This window comes from Pecten maximus, chromosome 5 (genome assembly GCF_902652985.1).
Source record: "Pecten maximus chromosome 5, xPecMax1.1, whole genome shotgun sequence".
In the NCBI taxonomy this organism is placed as follows: domain Eukaryota; kingdom Metazoa; phylum Mollusca; class Bivalvia; order Pectinida; family Pectinidae; genus Pecten; species Pecten maximus.
Window position 1 is genome coordinate 31578639 of NC_047019.1, and position 20263 is coordinate 31598901.

A 20263-nucleotide genomic window follows, 5' to 3' on the forward strand; every position below is an offset into this window, starting at 1 on the left:
TTTTCAACGGTATAAACATCACAAAAGTGTCAGGTCACCTACAAGGAAAATAAAACATGCATTTCAATGAAAGCATGGGTAATATGTATTTAAAGTAGACTAAGGGTTACAAAGTACCAGCGCTAAGCAAGTACGTAAATGAATGTATTACACAATTTTCATATTTTTGAAAGGTTAGATTTCTTAACTTCATTGTCATGCTGTTAATGATGATTATTGGTATTTTTCAAATACAGTGTGTAAGTAAATCATGTATGAACTTGTGTAAGCTAGACATGTGACATCCCAACCTCCTGTTTGTGTAGACAATATGATAACTCAATTGCCAATTGAAAAGTCAAAAGTGAAGTCACTCTGCGTAATTAAATGATAATAAAACAAAAAGAAAAAAAGACATAAAAAAACTTCCACAACAGAGTGACGATTTCCGTACCGACTTTCTGAAGGAATCCTCTGTTCGGATGAATTTGGAAGCAGTCAGTGTAGCGCAGATGCTTGTGTTACGTCTGGATGAAATTACTGATGATTGTCCAGCATCTAAAGCTCGGCTTAGGATTGCAAATCAATACTGACGGGAATGTTAAGGAATGTATTAGTTTTCTGTGTTTTATGGTCCACTTTAACGGTTATCACTGAATCGATGCCAATGAGATAAAAGTATTCAGGTAATTATAATTAAATGATACTTACCTTTTAGGAGTGGTTAAGATACATACCTTTAACAGAAGTTATCAATGATAAATACATCCGAGTATTATAGTAATCAGCAGTTCCGCTGGGACACTATACGGTAAAATACGTTCAATAAACACTTTTCTTTTTACATGTCTTTTAACTTACACACTTTCATACAAAACATGTCACATAATTAAATATAGACAAACCCTTATCATCGATACTATACAAACATATAAACAAAAACAATACAGGACCTACAATGACACTACACAAACAATTAAATATACATATTAATGACTTATATAGACACAAAATAGAGACAATTAGTATAAACAGTAAAACACTGGTTACAATTAAATGAAAAATGATGAAAATGTATTTAAGAGTGATGTATTTATGTACTTGTGTTGATGTGTTTGTTTTTTTAACGTGCGGACCAAATGCTGTCAGACGACGAACGGACAACTGTCGCTGAAACATAAGCTCACGAGCTAAGCTGTGAAAATTAAAAATCAGATGATATGTTAAACAAACATATTGAAAACAAATAAACATTACAACGTTCTTTACCATGAAAACATTATGAATTATCACTGAGCAAATGACATAGGTTGATGTTTTTTTCATAGAAATTATTGGAAACTCGGTTAATTAATACTCCAATATGTTAATAGTTGAAGATGTTCTTAATGTTGAATTCACCAAAATGTTTGGATTCACTTTTTTTCTCTACAGAACCACAACTATGCCTCTACTCACTGGCAGCTTTGGTTGTACATCCTATCTGTGAGCTGTATATACTTCGGTTGGTATATGTCACTGCATCATTCACTGTAGCTACACTGAATGTGTAAATGGTTTCTGGAATTTAAAAGTAGATCTTAGCTATTGCATAACGATATTGTCTTATGCCTAAACATTACTTCCAGAACTTAAGATGAACAAGTAAATAAATTTCATGTATGATTGATCAGTATTCAAACTAAAAGATATTCACTATGCTTTTCAAAATATTGATACTTAATATGCTTGTCAAAATATTAATATGAAATCTGAATAATGATTTAACTTCAACATTAAGTCATATCAGCTTGAAATGATTTGACACATATGGAGCAGATTCTTTTTTAATTTATGACTTTGATCAGTGTACTACAACGAATAATCGGCTAAGAGTGAGCTCACAGATATATATATATATATTAGGACAAACGTATTTCATTTAAATATAACGTACATGAGAAAAACTTACCTGGCTGTAGACCACCAACCGTAAAATCTGCCAGACTTGATGTCGTGGTAAACATAGCACCAGTTGTAATACTAATGACCACATAATGTTGGATGTCTCCCCTCGACAGGGAGGGGGCTGTCCAGCCCAAAGTGATGGTTTGATCTGTGGGGGCCTTACAAAAAATTGATGTTGGAGGATTTGGGGCTGCAAAAATTAAAAATGAAACATGGAAGTTCAGTGTACACATCATGTGACACTGAATCATTATTAAGCTATTATATCAATGCAAGACGACAACTTTTGCAAAAGGCTTGAACACGTTCAAACCACAAAACACTGAATGCTTATACATCATAAACTTCATTGGCACATGCGGCACGCTCAGACGGAATTACTCTTTCTCCTACTCATGTGCACCCTAAAATTTTAACGGGGAAAGCCTTTCGTCCTGGATTAGAAGCAGGGTGTCTCTCAACAAAATAGTATAAGAACAAAAACAAAGACAAGAAGAAGACCTAGTATAAATCACAATATCTGCCTTCTTCGAATGACAGATAAATTATGAAATCACATTTTTTTCAATAAAGGCAAACTTTTCATTGGAACTTCTATTTCCGGCAGCAATGTTTCCTTCTCCTTGGACCATGTACTTACTTTTTGACACTGTCCTGAATTTAGCCTCTAGAGGATCACTTCTCTCACTACCACTTACTGTGGTAATAGTGATGTTGTACCTCTGTCCGTCTAATACCCCACTAGTGTAGGCTATAGATTCTGTAGATGTAGTGGTGGGGTTTAGTGTTGGTGTAGTTCTGACATCATAACTAGTACTGATACCACTAGGGAGGGTCCAGGATAATATTATCACTGGACCATCAACATCTGTCTCTCTGAACCCTGATGGCGTTGTCGGTTCTACAAGGAAGAAAAGTTGTTACAGTGCATGTTTTTCTCCCAAAAACTATTTATTTAACAATTGTTGATAACAAAAGTGTACATAATATATCTATTCCTGTAATTAAATATATATAAGCAATATCCTACATAATCCTAGCTGTGATGATACCGTTTCTATGTGATCTGATTTTGATCACCTGATCGGTATTATCGTGACAAGCCCGGTGCTTAAGTAATGTAGACTATTATTGTTTTTCTGCCGTCATCTACATTCTTTATTATTTATCTGAGTTTTGGCCTTAGTTTTATTCCAATATTGAGGGATAATTATAGCAACCTTATTAAGTCTCCCCAAAAATGTATTGTTTATGAGAGAATTCATGTCACATATAGCTATATACCCTGCAAACATCTGGTTTCTAGCCCATGACAATGTGCTACACAGACTGAGTCAGGTAGTGAGGCATAAACTTTCCTGTAAAGTATATTGTAATATTACGATGCTATTCTTTCTCTGAATTAGGTTTGCAACATAAAGACGAAAAAATCATCTAGTTATTAGTTGCAGGATAAACATGTTCAGCTATCAGACAATACTCTTATCTTCACAGTATTGTGGTAATCTGTTGATGAGACTATATCTACACAGCTATAAACACACTGCCTACAATGAGAGGGAGAATGGTAAGATTGGTGAGATGATCGAGTTTACTCCATATAGATGCCAACTGTTTTTAGTTTAGGGTGTTTATGTTTATCAAATGTATTGAGTAGGTATGAGACTTAGTGTAGTTAGACATACACAGTGATCTTTGAGATATCTTAAATCTATGTTCATGTCATTGAGTTTAATAAGATGTTTGTACTACTTAAATGACTTGTAAATATATAAAATCCATCTTTATGTGTTCTATCTGATTTTCTGTAGTGGTTTACATTATCGACACAATGATAAAACTTAGATCTGAAAAGCTAAAATACATGTTTAAGACTTCTATTTATACACAATTCTATGTCCTACTGGCAGATGCTTTCAAGATGAACATAATTTACGTTCGCTACTCTGCAATTTTTATGTTGTCTGCAAATGTGTAATTTGTAGGGAAAATGGGCACATCTGGTGTTTCACAATATTTATAGGGTTTGAATTTGGTATAAATACATAATAAATGAATGAATTAAAACTATTATAAAGACAATGTGCATACTCAGATTTTTATTATTTTTTTTTTTTTGCTTTTTGTTCATCTTTCCAGGACAAATAGTGGGCCCGATTCTCCACTGAGTGTTGTATTTAGTTTCAACAAGATATTTCAGAAGGATCTTAACAACTACCTTTACTTGATCTAATATTATAGGTCCATATAAGACTGGGTTGTCTCGATTATACTACTTCTTTTATCATTTGAAAATAATTATTTATAAAGAATCTGCAAAAAAGGAAAGAAAAAACGGAAAAGATCTATCAAGAGTTTTCTGAGAAATAATGAAAACAAACTTTAACCAATAAATTAGACTGTTAGTTTCTACGAAATACATGTCAACAGTGATCATTTTGCAGTTACATATCAATTAACTGGCATGACTGATTCAACCGTCGAAATTCAACTACCAGCTTTACATATAACCATTGAATAACTCACTCGTCATGCTCTACTTTGTTAATGGTTGTACCGTGTCTATGGTATCTAAATGAAGTTGGAGGCGGATTGATGGAATATCTAAGTGCAGATACACATCACTAGATTTTAATGTGAAAGGCAGATTTTTTCATACAAATATGTTATTTATTCCATCAAAGTTATAAGCACATTATGAGCATGTTTTATGTATCAATTTGATAATTACTGTGCAACTTAGGTATGCTGTTTGAATGAAGGATGCCCCTTTAAACGTAATGTACACCCTTCTGTGAAAGCTAGTCTAGATTAAGATATCTGATGGTTTCATCTGATATCCTTTATTACATAATATTTATTGAATATGTAAGTCTAATTTGCTAATTGGATACTGTAACATTGGTTCTGATTGGTTACAAACTCAAAGAACACAATTGCCATTTGATTTGATTTGATTAGTTTACATGAAAGCTTACAAAACTTACTCATTATTGTAGCAGGAGTTGAAGTAGAATAACTTTGTTCCTGATCACGACTTCCAGACTCCACAGATCTGACAGAGAAGGTATAGGTCTGACCTGGTGTAAACCCCGCCAACTGTACAGCTGTGTTTAGTTCGGCATTGTACGATGTGCTCCCATCACTTTTTGCAGGTATCCAGTATACTTCGTACCTGTTGACCTGATTGGTGTATTCTGCAGGAAGCGTCCAGCTGATGTTGACCATGTCTGTTCCTTCTTTTACCAATATAACGTTAGTCACCGCTAGTTTGGACACTGCATTGATCAAGGTATAACATTTAATGTACTCAAATTTTAAAACCTTTAGAATCTTCATTGTCTAAGACATCATCAATCTTGCTTTATACTCTGTAAAATTCTGCTAACTCAAAAGGTTCAGATCAAGAGTTTGAGAGTTTAATGGAATGAGTTGAGCTTTGCCCCCAAAAGTAATTTTCTATGTTTTGTGGTAGGGATCAATGTATGACTCTTGACCTTCCAACCTTGACCAATGGCCACTAAAACCTTATAAAAAATGATGCTAAATAGATATCATGAATATGAACTAAATACATTTTAAAAGGGCTTCATGTGATAATTAATTTGGTGCACAGGCTTAACACATTGTAACAGAAGGTAAAATAAAGACATAGTCATCAAAATCCTCGCCCACACAAATATTGCATTACCAGGGAACATTAAATTAAATTGGGAAACATGCCTGAAAAAAACATGACATAGCAAGTTTCGTAAAAAAATATTATTGTGTCAAAAGATATTGTGCAGAAAGCAAATCAGTCATTCAGATCACAGCAACCTCATTAAATATGCACAGCATATGCCGATAATAAACCTGAGCGAGGGATTTAGGTTTACCAAGCAAGTTTCATAAAAAAAATGTGTGATAATTTCTTCAAAAGATAACATGCAGAAAGCAAGTCAGGACAGACCGATAGATAATCAGAACTTATTTGTATATCCCTTGCGAACTTCTTTGGACGGGGGATAACAAAGCTTGACAAATACACATTGCAACAGAAATTGTTGACAGAGAGAATGGGATTACTATCGGGAATTTGACAGATACAGGGCCCCAATAAGTTATATGATCAGCACCATTCATGTACTTACTTAAAACACACATTCCTCCGTTAGTGGCATATCCATTACTGTCAAAGTATGTTGATTTACATCTGCAGATGTTGGTACCTCCAGTTGCAGCTTGAATACATTCCGAATTGGAGTCAGCACATGTTATGCCACCATCACATACAACATTGAGACCAGCATCTGGAAAAAAAGTAGAATTCATTCCAAGAAATGCTGGTCTTTATTTCATTTTCAATTTTGATAATTTGATATTACATGTATACTTCCTTATAAGATTTTATCTTTCTATTATATATCGCTCCTTCAGTCAAATAAACAAGAGACCCATGGGCCTTAATGGTCACTTGAGTTTTGATATAGTTTAGCACATTTGGCCCCCTGTGACCTTGAACGAAGGTCAAGGTCATCCATTTGATCAAACTTGGTAGCCTTTCATCCTAGCATGCTACAAACCTAATATTGGGTCTCTGCGCCTTTTGGTTATCAAGAAGTTGTCATTCAAAGATTTTAGCATATTTGACCCCTTTGACCTTGAATGAAGGTCAAGGTCATCCAATTGAACAAACTTGATAGCCCTTCATCCCAGCATGCTACAGATATAATATTGGGTCTCTGGGCCTTTTTGGTTATCAAGAAGTCGTTCAAAGATTTTAGCATATTTGACCCCTTTAACCTTGAATGAAGGTCAAGGTATTCCGTTTGAACAAACTTGGTAGCCCTTCATCCAAGCATGCTACAGGCCCAATATTAGGTCTCTGAGCCTTTTGGTTACCAAGAAGAAGTCGTTCAAATATTTTAGCATATTTGACCCCTGTGACTTTGAATGAAGGTCAAGGTCATCCATTTGAACAAACTTGGTAGCCCTTTATCCCACCATGCTACAGACCCAATATCAGGTCTCTGGGCCATTTGGTAATTGAGAAGAAGTTGAAAATGTAAATTGTTTACGACGCCGATTATCTCTTCTTTAAAGCAAAAGAGAAGGTCAAGTCCATTAATTGCAAAACATTTTAGCCTTTTATCACAACATACTTCTTGCAAAATCACAATGACCCTATAGATCACTGGAGTATCTATCATCAAAAGATACTACTATAGGTAAATACAATCAATCAAGAAAACTGTTATTGAGAAGAAGTTGTTAAAACATTTGGTTTATGATACGCTGTTTAAAGAGTAAAACATATTTGAACCCTGCAACCTTGAAAGAATTTTGTCCCCTGGCCCAATATTATTAACTGGACCCCTAGGTTATTGATACAAAGTTTAAAAACATTTTTTACACTTTCAATCCCAAATTGACCTTGAAATTAATTTGAATAAACTTGGTAGCACTTAATCCTAGCATGTGAGTGGCCAAGTATCAGGACCCTGGGCATCCATGTTATTGAGAAGAGGTTGTTAAAAAGGAAAAGCTGATGCCTGGCCAGATGGTCAGCCAATGGCTAGATACCTCCATGCAGGTACAGTTCACTTGCCCTTTGGGTTTAGAAATAAGACAACTTATCTCTGTATAGCTCTGTTAGAACCAACTACTGTCAAGATAAAGTAAAACCTGTATAATATGTATAAAGTATATATCATGTGTGAGTAGTAATCAAAGGAAGTGATTTACTTACTGATAGTAATAGCTTCCGGACTTGTCTGCACTTCCTGTTGACTGCTACGACTTCCATCCTCAATAGATTTAACATAGAAAGTATACCTTTGTCCTGATGTGAATCCAGTCAGTTTGACTAATGTGGACTTGGCAGCATTGTAGTTTGATGTCCCATTAGATAACGTTGGAGTCCAGTGTACCTCGTACCTATTGACCTGGTCACTCCCAGGTGATGGAGCCGTCCATTGTATAGTCACAGTACTGGTACCTTCTAAACCTACTGACAAACTTCTCACTACCAACCCACTCACTGAAAACAAAACAAAACTAAATATAACTTTGGGCATGTCTTGAATGATAAATTGACTACATTATTTTTACTTTGATTATTTACCGTAGTGACAATTTTTACTAATTATAGGTCTAGGTTTAATCACATGAGCATATATGTTTTTACCAGGTCTCAGTTATATAACTCGAAAGCTTTCCACGTACTGTCAATGTCATATACAGCTGTATACATCAAATTTATTTCTTCGCCAAATGTTTGCTTTTATAGCACTGCGATATATTGATGATGCTATCAATTTCTGATATTTATACGCGATATAATTAGACATCATAATATAAGATTGTTGTTCTGATGACGGCTACCCTTAATAGCCGAAACATATTTTGTAAACAGTGCTCTCCAATAGATTGGACCATTGAATGAATCTCTGTTGGGCTCACCATTTTAACGCAAAAAGTATAAAGATGTTAATATATACATGTAGCACACGTATATGTATACATGGGTCATCTAAATTTACCGAATTCTTACTATTATAAGCCATTGTATTTGCATTTGTTTATTTTATGCCTGTCAAAAATATGCCATTTTCCCCCACAATGTTGAAATAATTGATGATTTTTCCCCCACCATATTCATATGCATATTACATAATAAATATCAGAGGAAACTTAGAAAATTATAAATCATTTATCATTTATTGATAAGCTGGGTGTGAGAAGGACGTAAGTTAATGTTATGGATATATGATAACAATTATGTGAAATGAGAGTATGATGTGTGTATCCGGTGTCAGTTGGTGAGTGAGATCCCTTAGGTGATTGGGAATTACCATTTCCCCTAAGATCAGGGATGGAACACACAGTGGTGTCATAATATGCATATAGCAATGTTTATTGAAATTCGATAATGTCAAAATTTGAACCAATCAGACAAAACTCAGTAACCACGATCTTACAGCTCTCCACATTTAAACTGCATCTAGTCAGAGGCCATAAAATTGCTATTTTGTGAAATCAGAAATCAAAATCCTGGCATCATCATACACCAATTTTAACTGAAAACAGACAAAAATTAACAAAATACACACATGAGGGAATTAGGGTCGTAACCACTAGCCAGGAGTTATGCCATTTTCAGTTTTGATAATGGGCCTTAAGATCCTTCCAACTAGTTCTTGCATCTCCGGGTATGTTCATGTAAATCTATATATGTAGAAGAGGCTTGAATCAGTTTTCGCCAATCTGACCCCTATTTTGCTCTGCTATTCTGAACTTGGGGATGGACCAGAACAAAAAATGTTTATACAATCACACTGTCTTCTCATGTCTATAGTTCTGAAAAATGGTTACAAATATATGTTTCTATGACTGTCTGAACAGACTACACCAGTTGTACTGTACTATCATTTGTAACCAGACTTTCACCTATACATAGAACTTGTTACCATCAATATTTACACACATTATCTGGGCCAACTTCACCTGTAAATAGTATATACACAGTTACCATCACGGTAACATACTTATACTGCCTGTACAAATTACATCATTTGTATTGTATCAATTGCTGACTTAGTACCCAGACTTACACCTGTACACAGAACATAAGGTTACCATGGTAACATACTTACTGGCTGTACAAACTCCACCAGTTGTACTGTATCAGTTGCTGTCATAGTACCCAGACTTACATCTACACACAGAACATTAGGTTACCATGGTAACATACTTACTGGCTGTACAAACTCAACCAGTTGTACTGTATCTATTGCTGACTTAGTACCCAGACTTACATCTACACACAGAACATTAGGTTACCATGGTAACATACTTACTGGCTGTACAAACTCCACCAGTTGTACTGTATCCATTGCTGACTTAGTATCCAGACTTACACCTACACACAGAACATTAGGTTACCATGGTTATATACTGTCTGTACAGCCTCCACTATTTGCACTGTAATCATTGCTATGTTGACATTGGTTGTCATAAAACTTATACAGAGACTTAACCCCCTATACAAAGAACATGCATGTTACCATAATTACAAATACTTACTGGCTGTACAAACTCCACCAGTTGTACTGTATCCGTTGTTGTCATAGTAACCAGTCTTACACCTACACACATTTCCTCCTGAATTACCAGTTATACACTCAGAATTTACATCTCCACATGTATATGTAACACCACATGTCTGACTCAGTTCTGCCTCTGTAAATAAACACACAAACAGAAACTGAACTACTGTTCCAAATCTCATTTAAGGTTCATATTATATACTGGATGGTTCTGTTATTATGTGAAATGATCTTAATTTATAAGTTTGTTCATTATCATCATCTATCTCAATGTCTTGATATATATATTAATTCAGTTTGTATCTGTTGTAAATTTAAAATACAACTTTTTTAGTAGAATGCATATGACAGAATAACTTGTATTATACAATGATCAGAAAGTTTATCCAAGTAAATCAGTTTGTAGAGAATTTATTCATGTGACTGTTACAATGATAACACGGCTGATTGCACCATTATCCCATTGTATTATTAAACAAAGAGAAACAGTGAAATAAAAAAAATGTGGAAAAAAATGATACATATCCATCATCGGTAAAAATGCTATACATTTATGCATTATAGATTTGATTTTGTGAACATTGTGTATAACACACACAGAATATGGACTACCATTATAATAATAATGATGATTATATTGTCAAACTTTTTTAGATCTGATATCACCTTCTTTTTTTGCCCTTTGATTTCAGCAGTATTGTTTACCTGTTTGTATGTTAGTTATACTATAAACAGCTTAAGTGTTTAATTATCATAGAAGGTGATATATGTCACTTGATGACTTCTTTGTATTTCAATTCAGAATCTTTAATCTAACTGATCACTTCTCAATGAAAGTTACTTTCCAGCGCTTTTCTTGTTTTAACAAGCAATCTGTGAGTATTGCTAAACCAATACATGTTCCCTACCACATCCTCTAGTTAAAACTTTGGCCAAATTTAAGTAAAAAAGTTTAGCCAAAACTGAAACATGATCATTCTATGAAAATAAGTTCATTCCAAACAATGTGTAAATTCAACTCTTGACTATTGGTTTGAATAAACAATGTTTCCTGTCCTAAAAGATATTCAGGTATTCTTTTGCATCCTTATACCATTATAAAGTGAATGGTGTGCCATTTTAAACTTTAACCATAACTTTAACCTGAAGAATACAGTGAAAAAAGTTAACTTCATAATATGCCAAAAAATTCAAAAAATGAAAATATTTTTTTTCAGTTTTAACCGTACAAAAGTAATGCCACACACCCATAGAACCTCTATGCAAAGAATCAGCATCCTTATACCATTATTAAGTGAATGGTGTGCCATTATAAAACTTTAACCAAAACTTTAACCGGACGGACGGACAGACGGAGGGACGGACACAGGCAAAACCTATAGTCCCCTCGGTTTCAACGGTAGGGGACTAATTAGTGTGTAACTAATGTAGGGGTGGTATATGTCATGTAATGATTTCTAAATGTATTTTAATTCTTTAATCTTACTGATCACTTACTCATTGAAACTATAGTAGGAGGATCATATACTACTTCCTGTGTGTCTGTTCGGCTTCCTGACTCTAACGTCTTCACATTAAATGTGTAGGTAGTACCACTGGTAAAACCAGAAATAGAAGCAGATGATGCTGGTTTAAAAACATCCTGTGACATCAAGCCATTAGTTGTAGCTGGGGTCCATGTTACCTGGTACTTATTCACCTGACTGGTATCTGATGGTGGTGTCCAGGTCACACTCACTGTGTCTGTCCCTGGTGTGACAGATACACCAGTCACCTTTAGAGCTGACACTGTAATGAATAGAGGATATTGAATTAATTCCCGTTTAATATAGCAAAATATCGAAATATTCTGTCATACTCGAGAAATACAAATGTATATATGTTATATCAAACAGGAAACCATTCAATTTTCTTTTTATTGCATTTTATACACTTAAAAAAAACAAAATTAAAAGCATCGAAAAATTCATAGTGTCAAAAAATGTGGGAATCAGTTACATATAATTCATGATGTCATCTCTTTGTGACGTTATTCCACGTCAACTTGACGGCGCCATTTTGAAAGGACTGATCAACACAATTTAAGCATTTTCTGCTGTAATCGGAGAATCTGTGCCTGAAAAACTAGACGTAACATTTCAGAAATACAGCAAAATAACTAATTTATCTATCTTCCCTTCGATTGGAAAAATTGGCAAGTTTCAATTAGATGAATACAAACGTTCGCTCTGATTTGTCAAAAACTAAAAACTTATATTTTCACTGCAAATCTTATTTTTTCACTTCAAAATCATACATTTTCACTGCAAAATCTTATATTTTCACTGCTTATCACTGCAGTGAAAATGTAGGTTTTATTGGGTTGATGAACTTCTATATTTCACTGGCAAAAAATGCAATAACACATTTTTCTTATTGATGGTATAGTGACTTATTATGCATGTGAGTATAGTTGTGGTCCTTGAATTGACTCATTAACATGGTGTAGGTCTGGCGAGTCAGTGAAATGTGCATGGGGTGGGGGATGTAGTCTAAGATCATCTTAAACTATAGAACTGTTATCCTAAATATAACTAACATCCCCAGCAGGTGCTAATCATTTTAATTACTGGTAATGGGAGACCTTCATTTTATCAACAAGAGAACCAAGGGTCTTATTGGTCATTACAATTTTGAAATGAACAGTAATATATGATATCTATATATAAGATAAGATTTGACATACCTCAACCCTGTGACAGTGTAAGAAGATTTTAACAATCTCGGTAGCCTTTCATCACAGGACGTTAATCATAATTGCTTAATACCATGAATTTAGAGACTCTTATTTAGTAATTTAATTGGTTAACCCCACATTGGCTTATTATTTTATGTTTGATTAAAGTGATATTTTATATATGTATTTGGTATATATGAGTAATTTCATCTCATAATCTTCTATTATCACTTTTTCGTAATTAATAAATATGTTGTCACCCTCTGTGAGGGTGGCCTTATTCATTCAAATACAGTTGTTGAGTTGTTTCTTGTAAGTGCGTAGATGCATAAAGGTTATTAATTTTAACACATCTGAACCCTTTGCCCTTGAAGGTATGTCAAGCTCATTCTTTTGAACACTCTTAAAGAATGCCATTGACCTAATATCATGACTCTGCATGGACATCTTGTTATTGAGAATACTGTTAGTAGCAAATCTTGATCAAAAATAGAAAATATGTGAAAAAAAACTGAGAAAAAAGAATGAAATTTAATTGAAGTTTATGAAATCTGCTGCTAATGTGATGATTTTGGGAATGATGATTTTATTTGGTTTGAAAAAATATAGAATTGGATTCATCTAATATTCGTTTATGTGTACTCTCAGTACCTTGATACATCAAAGTACAAGGTGTGCTGTATCTTTGCATCAAAAGAAAAATTCTTGCAAACTGGTTTAGCTTCATGAGATTTGGTACTTGTTAATATGATAGTAAAGATATTTTTTAATGTGAAATTTTTTTTTAATATGATAGTAAAGATATTTTTTAATGTGAAAATTTGTTTGTAATCAATCAAGAACAAATAGAACTAGAGCTGTCACCGAGGGGGTGACACGTATACCCCCGTTTTTCCATGATTGGTTTGGATACTTTGTGAAGCTGCCTATTTATGGTACTATAACCAAATCAAACATGTTCTATGTTTGGGAAAGAACTAAGTGAATGCATAGCCGAACAAAATTTTGCTCGTTTTTAAAGAAAAAGGGGCATAACTCTATAAGAATGGTAATTCGGCAAAATCTTTGCATAGAGCTAAGCCTCATAGGGTCCTCTAACTACATACCAAATTTGAGTAAAATCCATTGAAAACAAAGCAAATGCATAGCCGGACAAGCCAGTAACCATTTTTTACATAAAGGGGCATAACTCTGTAAAAAGGTACAACTTAAAATTCATGCCATCCTTCAACTCTGTATAAAGTTTCAAGAAAATCCATCAAAAACCTCTCGGTGAAAAAAATCGTCCGGATTATTGAGGGAAATTTACTAATGAAAAGTACGTTCCGTTCCCAAAATGGGCTTCCGGAATCGGAATCCGAATTTCCGGACTGGTGAGTACAAATAACGTTACGGAAATCCGTTCCCGTGCATTTCCGTCCGGACTGTGAGTTTTCCGGACTATCGGCGTCCGGATTATCGCGGGTCCACTGTATAAAGTTTCAAGAAAATCCATCAAAAACCAAGTGAATGCATAGCTGGGCAAAATTATGACACATTTTGTATGAAAAAGGGGCATAACTCTGTTAAAAAGAGCTAAATCGCAAAATCACTACAGGGGACACAAGTTCATATGGTCTTCTAACTTTATACTAAATTTGAGTGAAATCCATAAAGAAATGAGCGAATGCATAGCCGGACAAATTTTGTGACAGACGGACGGACTGACGGGCGGACGGACGGACAAGGTGATTCCAGTATACCCCCCCTAACTTCGTTGCGGGGGGTATAAAAATTCATAACTTTTGTTATCAGTCCAATTAGCATACATCTAGAGATATCTTTTCACTTTGATTAAATCTTACATCAAAATGAAATAAAATTCTTGTTACTTTTCGAGATTTTCAACAATGAACAACATGCATCAGGCTTTCAAAAAAGTAGTAAAATGGTCAACTTCATTATTTATTTTGAACAAGATATTTATGTTTTACTCTGATCATGATATAATATCTTCGACTTGGCATATACTGGGGTGACACCCCACAGTGTTTTATAAAATTAGTGCTAAATTATGAGGAATAAGTATATTGATAAATCAATCATATTTATTGAAAAAGCCCTGTGTGGCAAAATCACTGTAAAACGCAACTATCCTTTGATAGCACTTCATAAAGTATGATACAGGCTCATTATCAGGTCTCTGCATAGATCTTTTAGTTAATTAAAAGACATTATTTAATTATTTTGACACATTCAATACCTGTCAGTGTGGCCTTGAAGGTAGATAAGATCATTCTTATGAATAAACTTTGTAGACCTTCATCCCAGCATGCTATTTCCAATATCATGACCCCTGTTGATGAGCTGTCTATAGATTTTAACACATTTTACCCATGTGCCTTGCAGGAAATACCATTGATGGTTACATATACTTACTGTCTGTACAGATTTTCTCAAATCAACTATGCTGAGGCATCACATGAGATGACATAGAGGTCACGTGACTTTAGACTTAGAGGTTTTTCTTGAAGTGTGAAGACGTGGAAATTGTTCGAGGATTTTTTGTTTGGGTTTTACTACAATTTATGCAATCAATTGGACTTCTTGACATATCAACGATACCAGTTTGTGTGGCAGTTCATGTTACGCTGATTGCATTGGTGTGTTTACGTTTGTACACACGTGGGTCTTTTATTGACTTTTGGTCGACCCTGAATTTTGTTCGTCATGGCTGACGAGTCAGTGGCCCTCTAGTGGCATCTAGGACAGGCATTATAGCCATAAACCTACTATTGCGTATCATAGCCCGACAGTGAGATAGGTACGTTTTGTCTCTGCCTCAGCTCAGGAAGTTTGGAACTTCCGCCAACATCCCTGGATCGAACACTGGGTTTTCCAATATGGTCCGTCTGGTTCAACGCAGCGCATAGATCATGCAAATCAGCAGTACAGTACAGGTTCTAGTCTTGCAAGAGGTCGCGTTACTACAGTTACATCCACTAAAGCTACTTGCACTATGGCTACTTCCGCCCTGAATATGGCGGCATTGTTAAGACAGAACAACACAGTCATGCAACAACAGAGTGAAATGTTGCGATGTCTACAGCCTACCATCCAAGAAATTGGAAAAAGAAAACAACGGAGGACGATTCAGTTATAGCTAAACGGTGTCATACAGACAATCAGGTAAGATCGGAGGATTTCTCCGATGCCTTGGACAAACTGTTCTCTGTTACTGCCACTGGCACTTATGACAAAAGGGATCATGATACAGGTGACTTGACCTTTGTTGATTCGGTATCGGTCCATAATGTTAGTGACGCCGAATCAGAATATTGTGAGGAACAATTGGACATGGGTGAGGCTGTCACACAAGATAATCGTGCAGTCCTTAATTTCTGTCACTGAAAGATTTCTTGGCCAATTCGGAGAAATCAGGACCAGCTATAAGCCAATGATCGATTGGCGGACGTAACTACTACTGGGTTCTGTACGCGTGTGTCCGAGGATAAAGTGAAGGAACTAACTCGAATCTTATTATGGCTAGGGTGAACTCTGGGGTTTGGAATAAATTGAGAAAGAACACCTGAGATCTTGATGCGAAATTACAGAGAAACCAAACATTACTTTTGAAGGCTTTTTGTCCCTTACTGCAATTGAAGGATAGCTGTTTCCAGAGCAGCAAGGCCAGTAAGAGTATGTCACCATCGCAGGTGAATGAAGTATTATCCATGGCTAATGACACATTCAAGCTATGACAGATTGCATTAACAGATATGACTTTTCGTTGCCAGTATGTGATCAGGCCGGATTTGATGCAGCAATATAAAGAGTTGTGTAGTGACACTAACCCAGTAACTGATTTACTGTTCGGTGATGATCTCAACACCCAATTATGGGAAATTGACTCAGCTCATCCCATGGGAAAACAACTCACTTAGAGTGTGCCAGCAGGACAAAAACGCTATCAGGACCAAGGACAACAGCGGCCCACTAATCAACATCATTCAGCTTTGAATAGCACAGGATACAATCCACAATGGAATCGGTTTCCAAAGCCACAATACCATGGCCATGGTCAACAAAGTCGCAGTGTTTTTTTTTACACAAGGGCCAGCCACACAACAAATAGAGAAAGTCATAAACATTCCATCTACGAGACCGGTCACCAGTCGGGTGGGTAATTGTGTTTCTCGATCTATTTCATACCCCAATATTCAGTAACACTCCTGACACTTTTTGTGGTGGTCAGTTATGTCAATTTCTCGATGTGTGGAAACATTTAACTTCAGATAGCTGGATTTTAAATGTGGTCCGGGTTATCAAATTGAATTTGATGTCAAACCTAGACAAACTACTCAACCCACATCTTTACTGTTTAGTGACTCAGACAGGAAAGTCATTGGTGAACAGATTGACAAATTCATAGATAAAAACATTATTGAACTAATACCTATTGAATCCCCTATATCAGACGGGTTTGTGTCCAACATTTCCAACTTATTTTGATTTTAAAATCTCTTAATGAAAATGTTGAATATCATCATTTTAAAATGGACACATTGAAATCGGCCAACAACATCATGACAAAAGACTGTTACAGTATAGGTTTTGGTCTATGGACATAAAAGATGCATATTATACAGTGAAAGTGAATGCAGTGTATCGTAAATATTTACGTTTTGAATAGAAAAATCAAAATTATCAGTTTCGCTGTTTGCCGAATGAATTCTCTTCTGCACATAGTGTCTTAACTAAACTCTTGAAACCAATGTATTCTCAATTATGGAAAATGAGTGACACTAATATGACTTATATTGATGGCAGTCTAGTCTAATTCAGGGAGACAGTTTTGAGGATTGTAAGCGAAACATAGCTGACACTACAGCTTTAGCTGATGCGTGAGGGTTTACAATTCATCCAGATAAATCTGTCCCAACCCAGGAAATACAGTTATTAGGTTTCACACTCAATTCCATAGACATAGATTCTGCCACATTGCTGGTATTCATTTGTTGTTTACTACCCAGATTTACATTTTCATCAAATGTTACAATGGTCATGCACACACTTACTGTCTGTTTACAGGCCAGATGAACTGTGTCTTTCGTTAAATTACTTGGACTAAAACCTACACATACAATGTTTATTGAGAGTCTTACAGACTGCACAAGTTACATAGCACCCATTATTGTCATAGTACAGAGACATACATTTATACATATAAACAATGGTTACCATGGTTATATACTGTCTGTACAGCCTCCACTATTTGCACTGTAATCATTGCTATGTTGACATTGGTTGTCATAAAACTTATACAGAGACTTAACCCCCTATACAAAGAACATGCATGTTACCATAATTACAAATACTTACTGTCTGTACAAACTCCACCAGTTGAACTGTATCCGTTGTTGTCATAGTAACCAGTCTTACACCTACACACATTTCCTCCTGAATTACCAGTTATACACTCAGAATTTACATCTCCACATGTAACAGCACCACATGTTTGACTTAGTTCTGCCTCTGGAAGTTAACAAACAGAAACTGATCATGAACTACTGTTCTAAATCTCCTTTAAGGTTGGTCCTGTTATATAAATGGTTTTGTTATTATGTAAAATTATTTTAATTGATAAGTTTGTTTATTATCATTACCTATCTCAATGTATTGATATATATTTCAGTTCAGTTTGCTTCAGCTGGAAATTTAAAATACAACCTTTTTAGAAGATCATGACTGAATAACTTGTATTCAATGATCAAAGAGTTTATCCAAGTCAATCAGTTTGTAGAGGATTTAATCAGGTGACTGTTACAGTACTAGTGATAACACTGCCGATTCCATCATTATCCAATTATATAATTAAACAAAATGAAACAGTGAAATAAAAAACAAGAGACTCATGGGCCTTTACAGTCACCTAACACCGGAGTTTTAAAAATATTTCAGTTAATCTGACCCTTTTGGCCCAATTCATAAGCTCTTCGGGGTCAGTTATGGCCAATATGTGCATGTAACCATCAAGCTGTCATCCAATGCTGATAATGTTAGTTAAGATAGAATGAATTCCCATAGAAATTGACAAATGATAGTCAAAAAAGTGATTTTCTTATATAAACTATTGTAAAGTTTATCCCCTCCAAAGGGGAAAACCTGAGACAGGGTCATGAAATTCACAATTTTGGTTAAGTACAGTAAGACCTTCTATCTGTGAAGAGTATTTTCATTTTAACATATCTGGGAGTTGAGAAAAAGATTTTGGAATTTTAGTCAATTTGACCCTTTTTGGCCATTAGGACAAGATAATTTACAATTTTGGTTGACATTTGGCCATGACAGCTTCCTGCCAAATTTCATCAAATTTGGTTCAGCGGTTTTGAGAAGAAATAAAAAATGTAAATCGTTTACGACCCACAACATAGTACAAAAGGCAATCACAATAGGTCATCTAAGAATTCGTCGCAGGTGACCTAAATCGTGGAAAAAATTATGTAAATTCAACATGGGTAAATATGCTATATATTTATGCATTATAGATTTGATTTTGTTACATGTTGAGTTTTGAACATTGTGTATAACACACACAGAATATGGACTACCATTATAATATGATGATTATATTGTCAAACTTTTGTAGATCTGATATCACCTTCTTCTTTTGCACTTTGATGTCAGCAGTATTCTTTACCTGTTTGTAAGTTGGTTATACTATCAACAGCTTTAGTGTCTAATTATCGGAGAAGGTGATATGTCACTTGATGATTTCTATGTGACAAAAATGTATTTCAAATAGTTTTTTTTAATATAACTGATCACATACTCATTGAAACTGTAGTAGAAGAATCCGATTCTATTTCCTGTGTAACTGATCGGCTTCCAAACTCTAACGTCTTCACATTAAATGTGTAGGTAGCACCACTGATAAAACCAGAAATAGAAGCAGATGATGCTGGTTTAAAAACATCCTGTGACATCAAGCCAAAAAGGATTTAATAGGGAAACCCAGAGAGGTGGTGTGGAAAGGGGGCCCCCGGGAAGAAAATATTAGAAAAAAATAAAATTATAATTTATATACCTTGTACTTTTTTTTCAGGGGCTGTTTTCTGAAGGGGTTTTTTCCTTTTCCTTTAGTTCTTCTGGGGGTAGGGTTTAAGGTCAAAATTTTAGATTTTGGGGCCCCCCCATTTAAACTAAAAATTTTAAACCAAAAATAAATAAACCCCCTCAATACGTTTTAATGGAAACATTTTTATAAAAAGTTTGATTTTGGTCCCTTCTAAATGAAATTCATTACAATGTTTTTTTATGAAATTGAAATCCCCCCCCTGTAAATTTTAAAAAATTTAACAAACTTGGGACCCAACATACAAAAAATTTTAAAAAGGGCAATTTTGTTTCCATACTTATAACAAGTTAATTTTACCTTACAAGGGCTAACACCCTGGGCTCATGAATTCCCAATTTTTTTATATACAGTATTAAAGAGTATTTGATTCTACCTTTTATGGTCGGGGGGAAGGAAAAGATAGAAAGGAAAAGT

At 34.9% G+C, this 20263-nt stretch overlaps 2 protein-coding genes across 2 annotated transcripts in view; both read right to left on the reverse strand.

Annotated features, from left to right (window-relative positions):
• The window catches only part of LOC117327799 (receptor-type tyrosine-protein phosphatase H-like), a 66000-nt gene extending 56383 nt beyond the window's left edge, over positions 1 to 9617 (reverse strand). Inside the window, exons 1-7 of the mRNA XM_033884980.1 lie at positions 9564 to 9617; positions 7658 to 7948; positions 6060 to 6218; positions 4914 to 5204; positions 2567 to 2827; positions 1931 to 2116; positions 434 to 1539 (exon numbers count right to left, since the gene is read on the reverse strand). Coding sequence (XP_033740871.1) covers positions 1430 to 1539; positions 1931 to 2116; positions 2567 to 2827; positions 4914 to 5204; positions 6060 to 6218; positions 7658 to 7948; position 9564 — 1299 coding nt within the window. The 5' untranslated portion in view covers positions 9565 to 9617 and the 3' untranslated portion in view covers positions 434 to 1429. The remainder of the gene's footprint in view (positions 1 to 433; positions 1540 to 1930; positions 2117 to 2566; positions 2828 to 4913; positions 5205 to 6059; positions 6219 to 7657; positions 7949 to 9563) is intronic.
• The window catches only part of LOC117327797 (platelet binding protein GspB-like), a gene marked incomplete in the record, with an annotated part of 631084 nt that overhangs the window by 328014 nt on the left and 282807 nt on the right, over positions 1 to 20263 (reverse strand).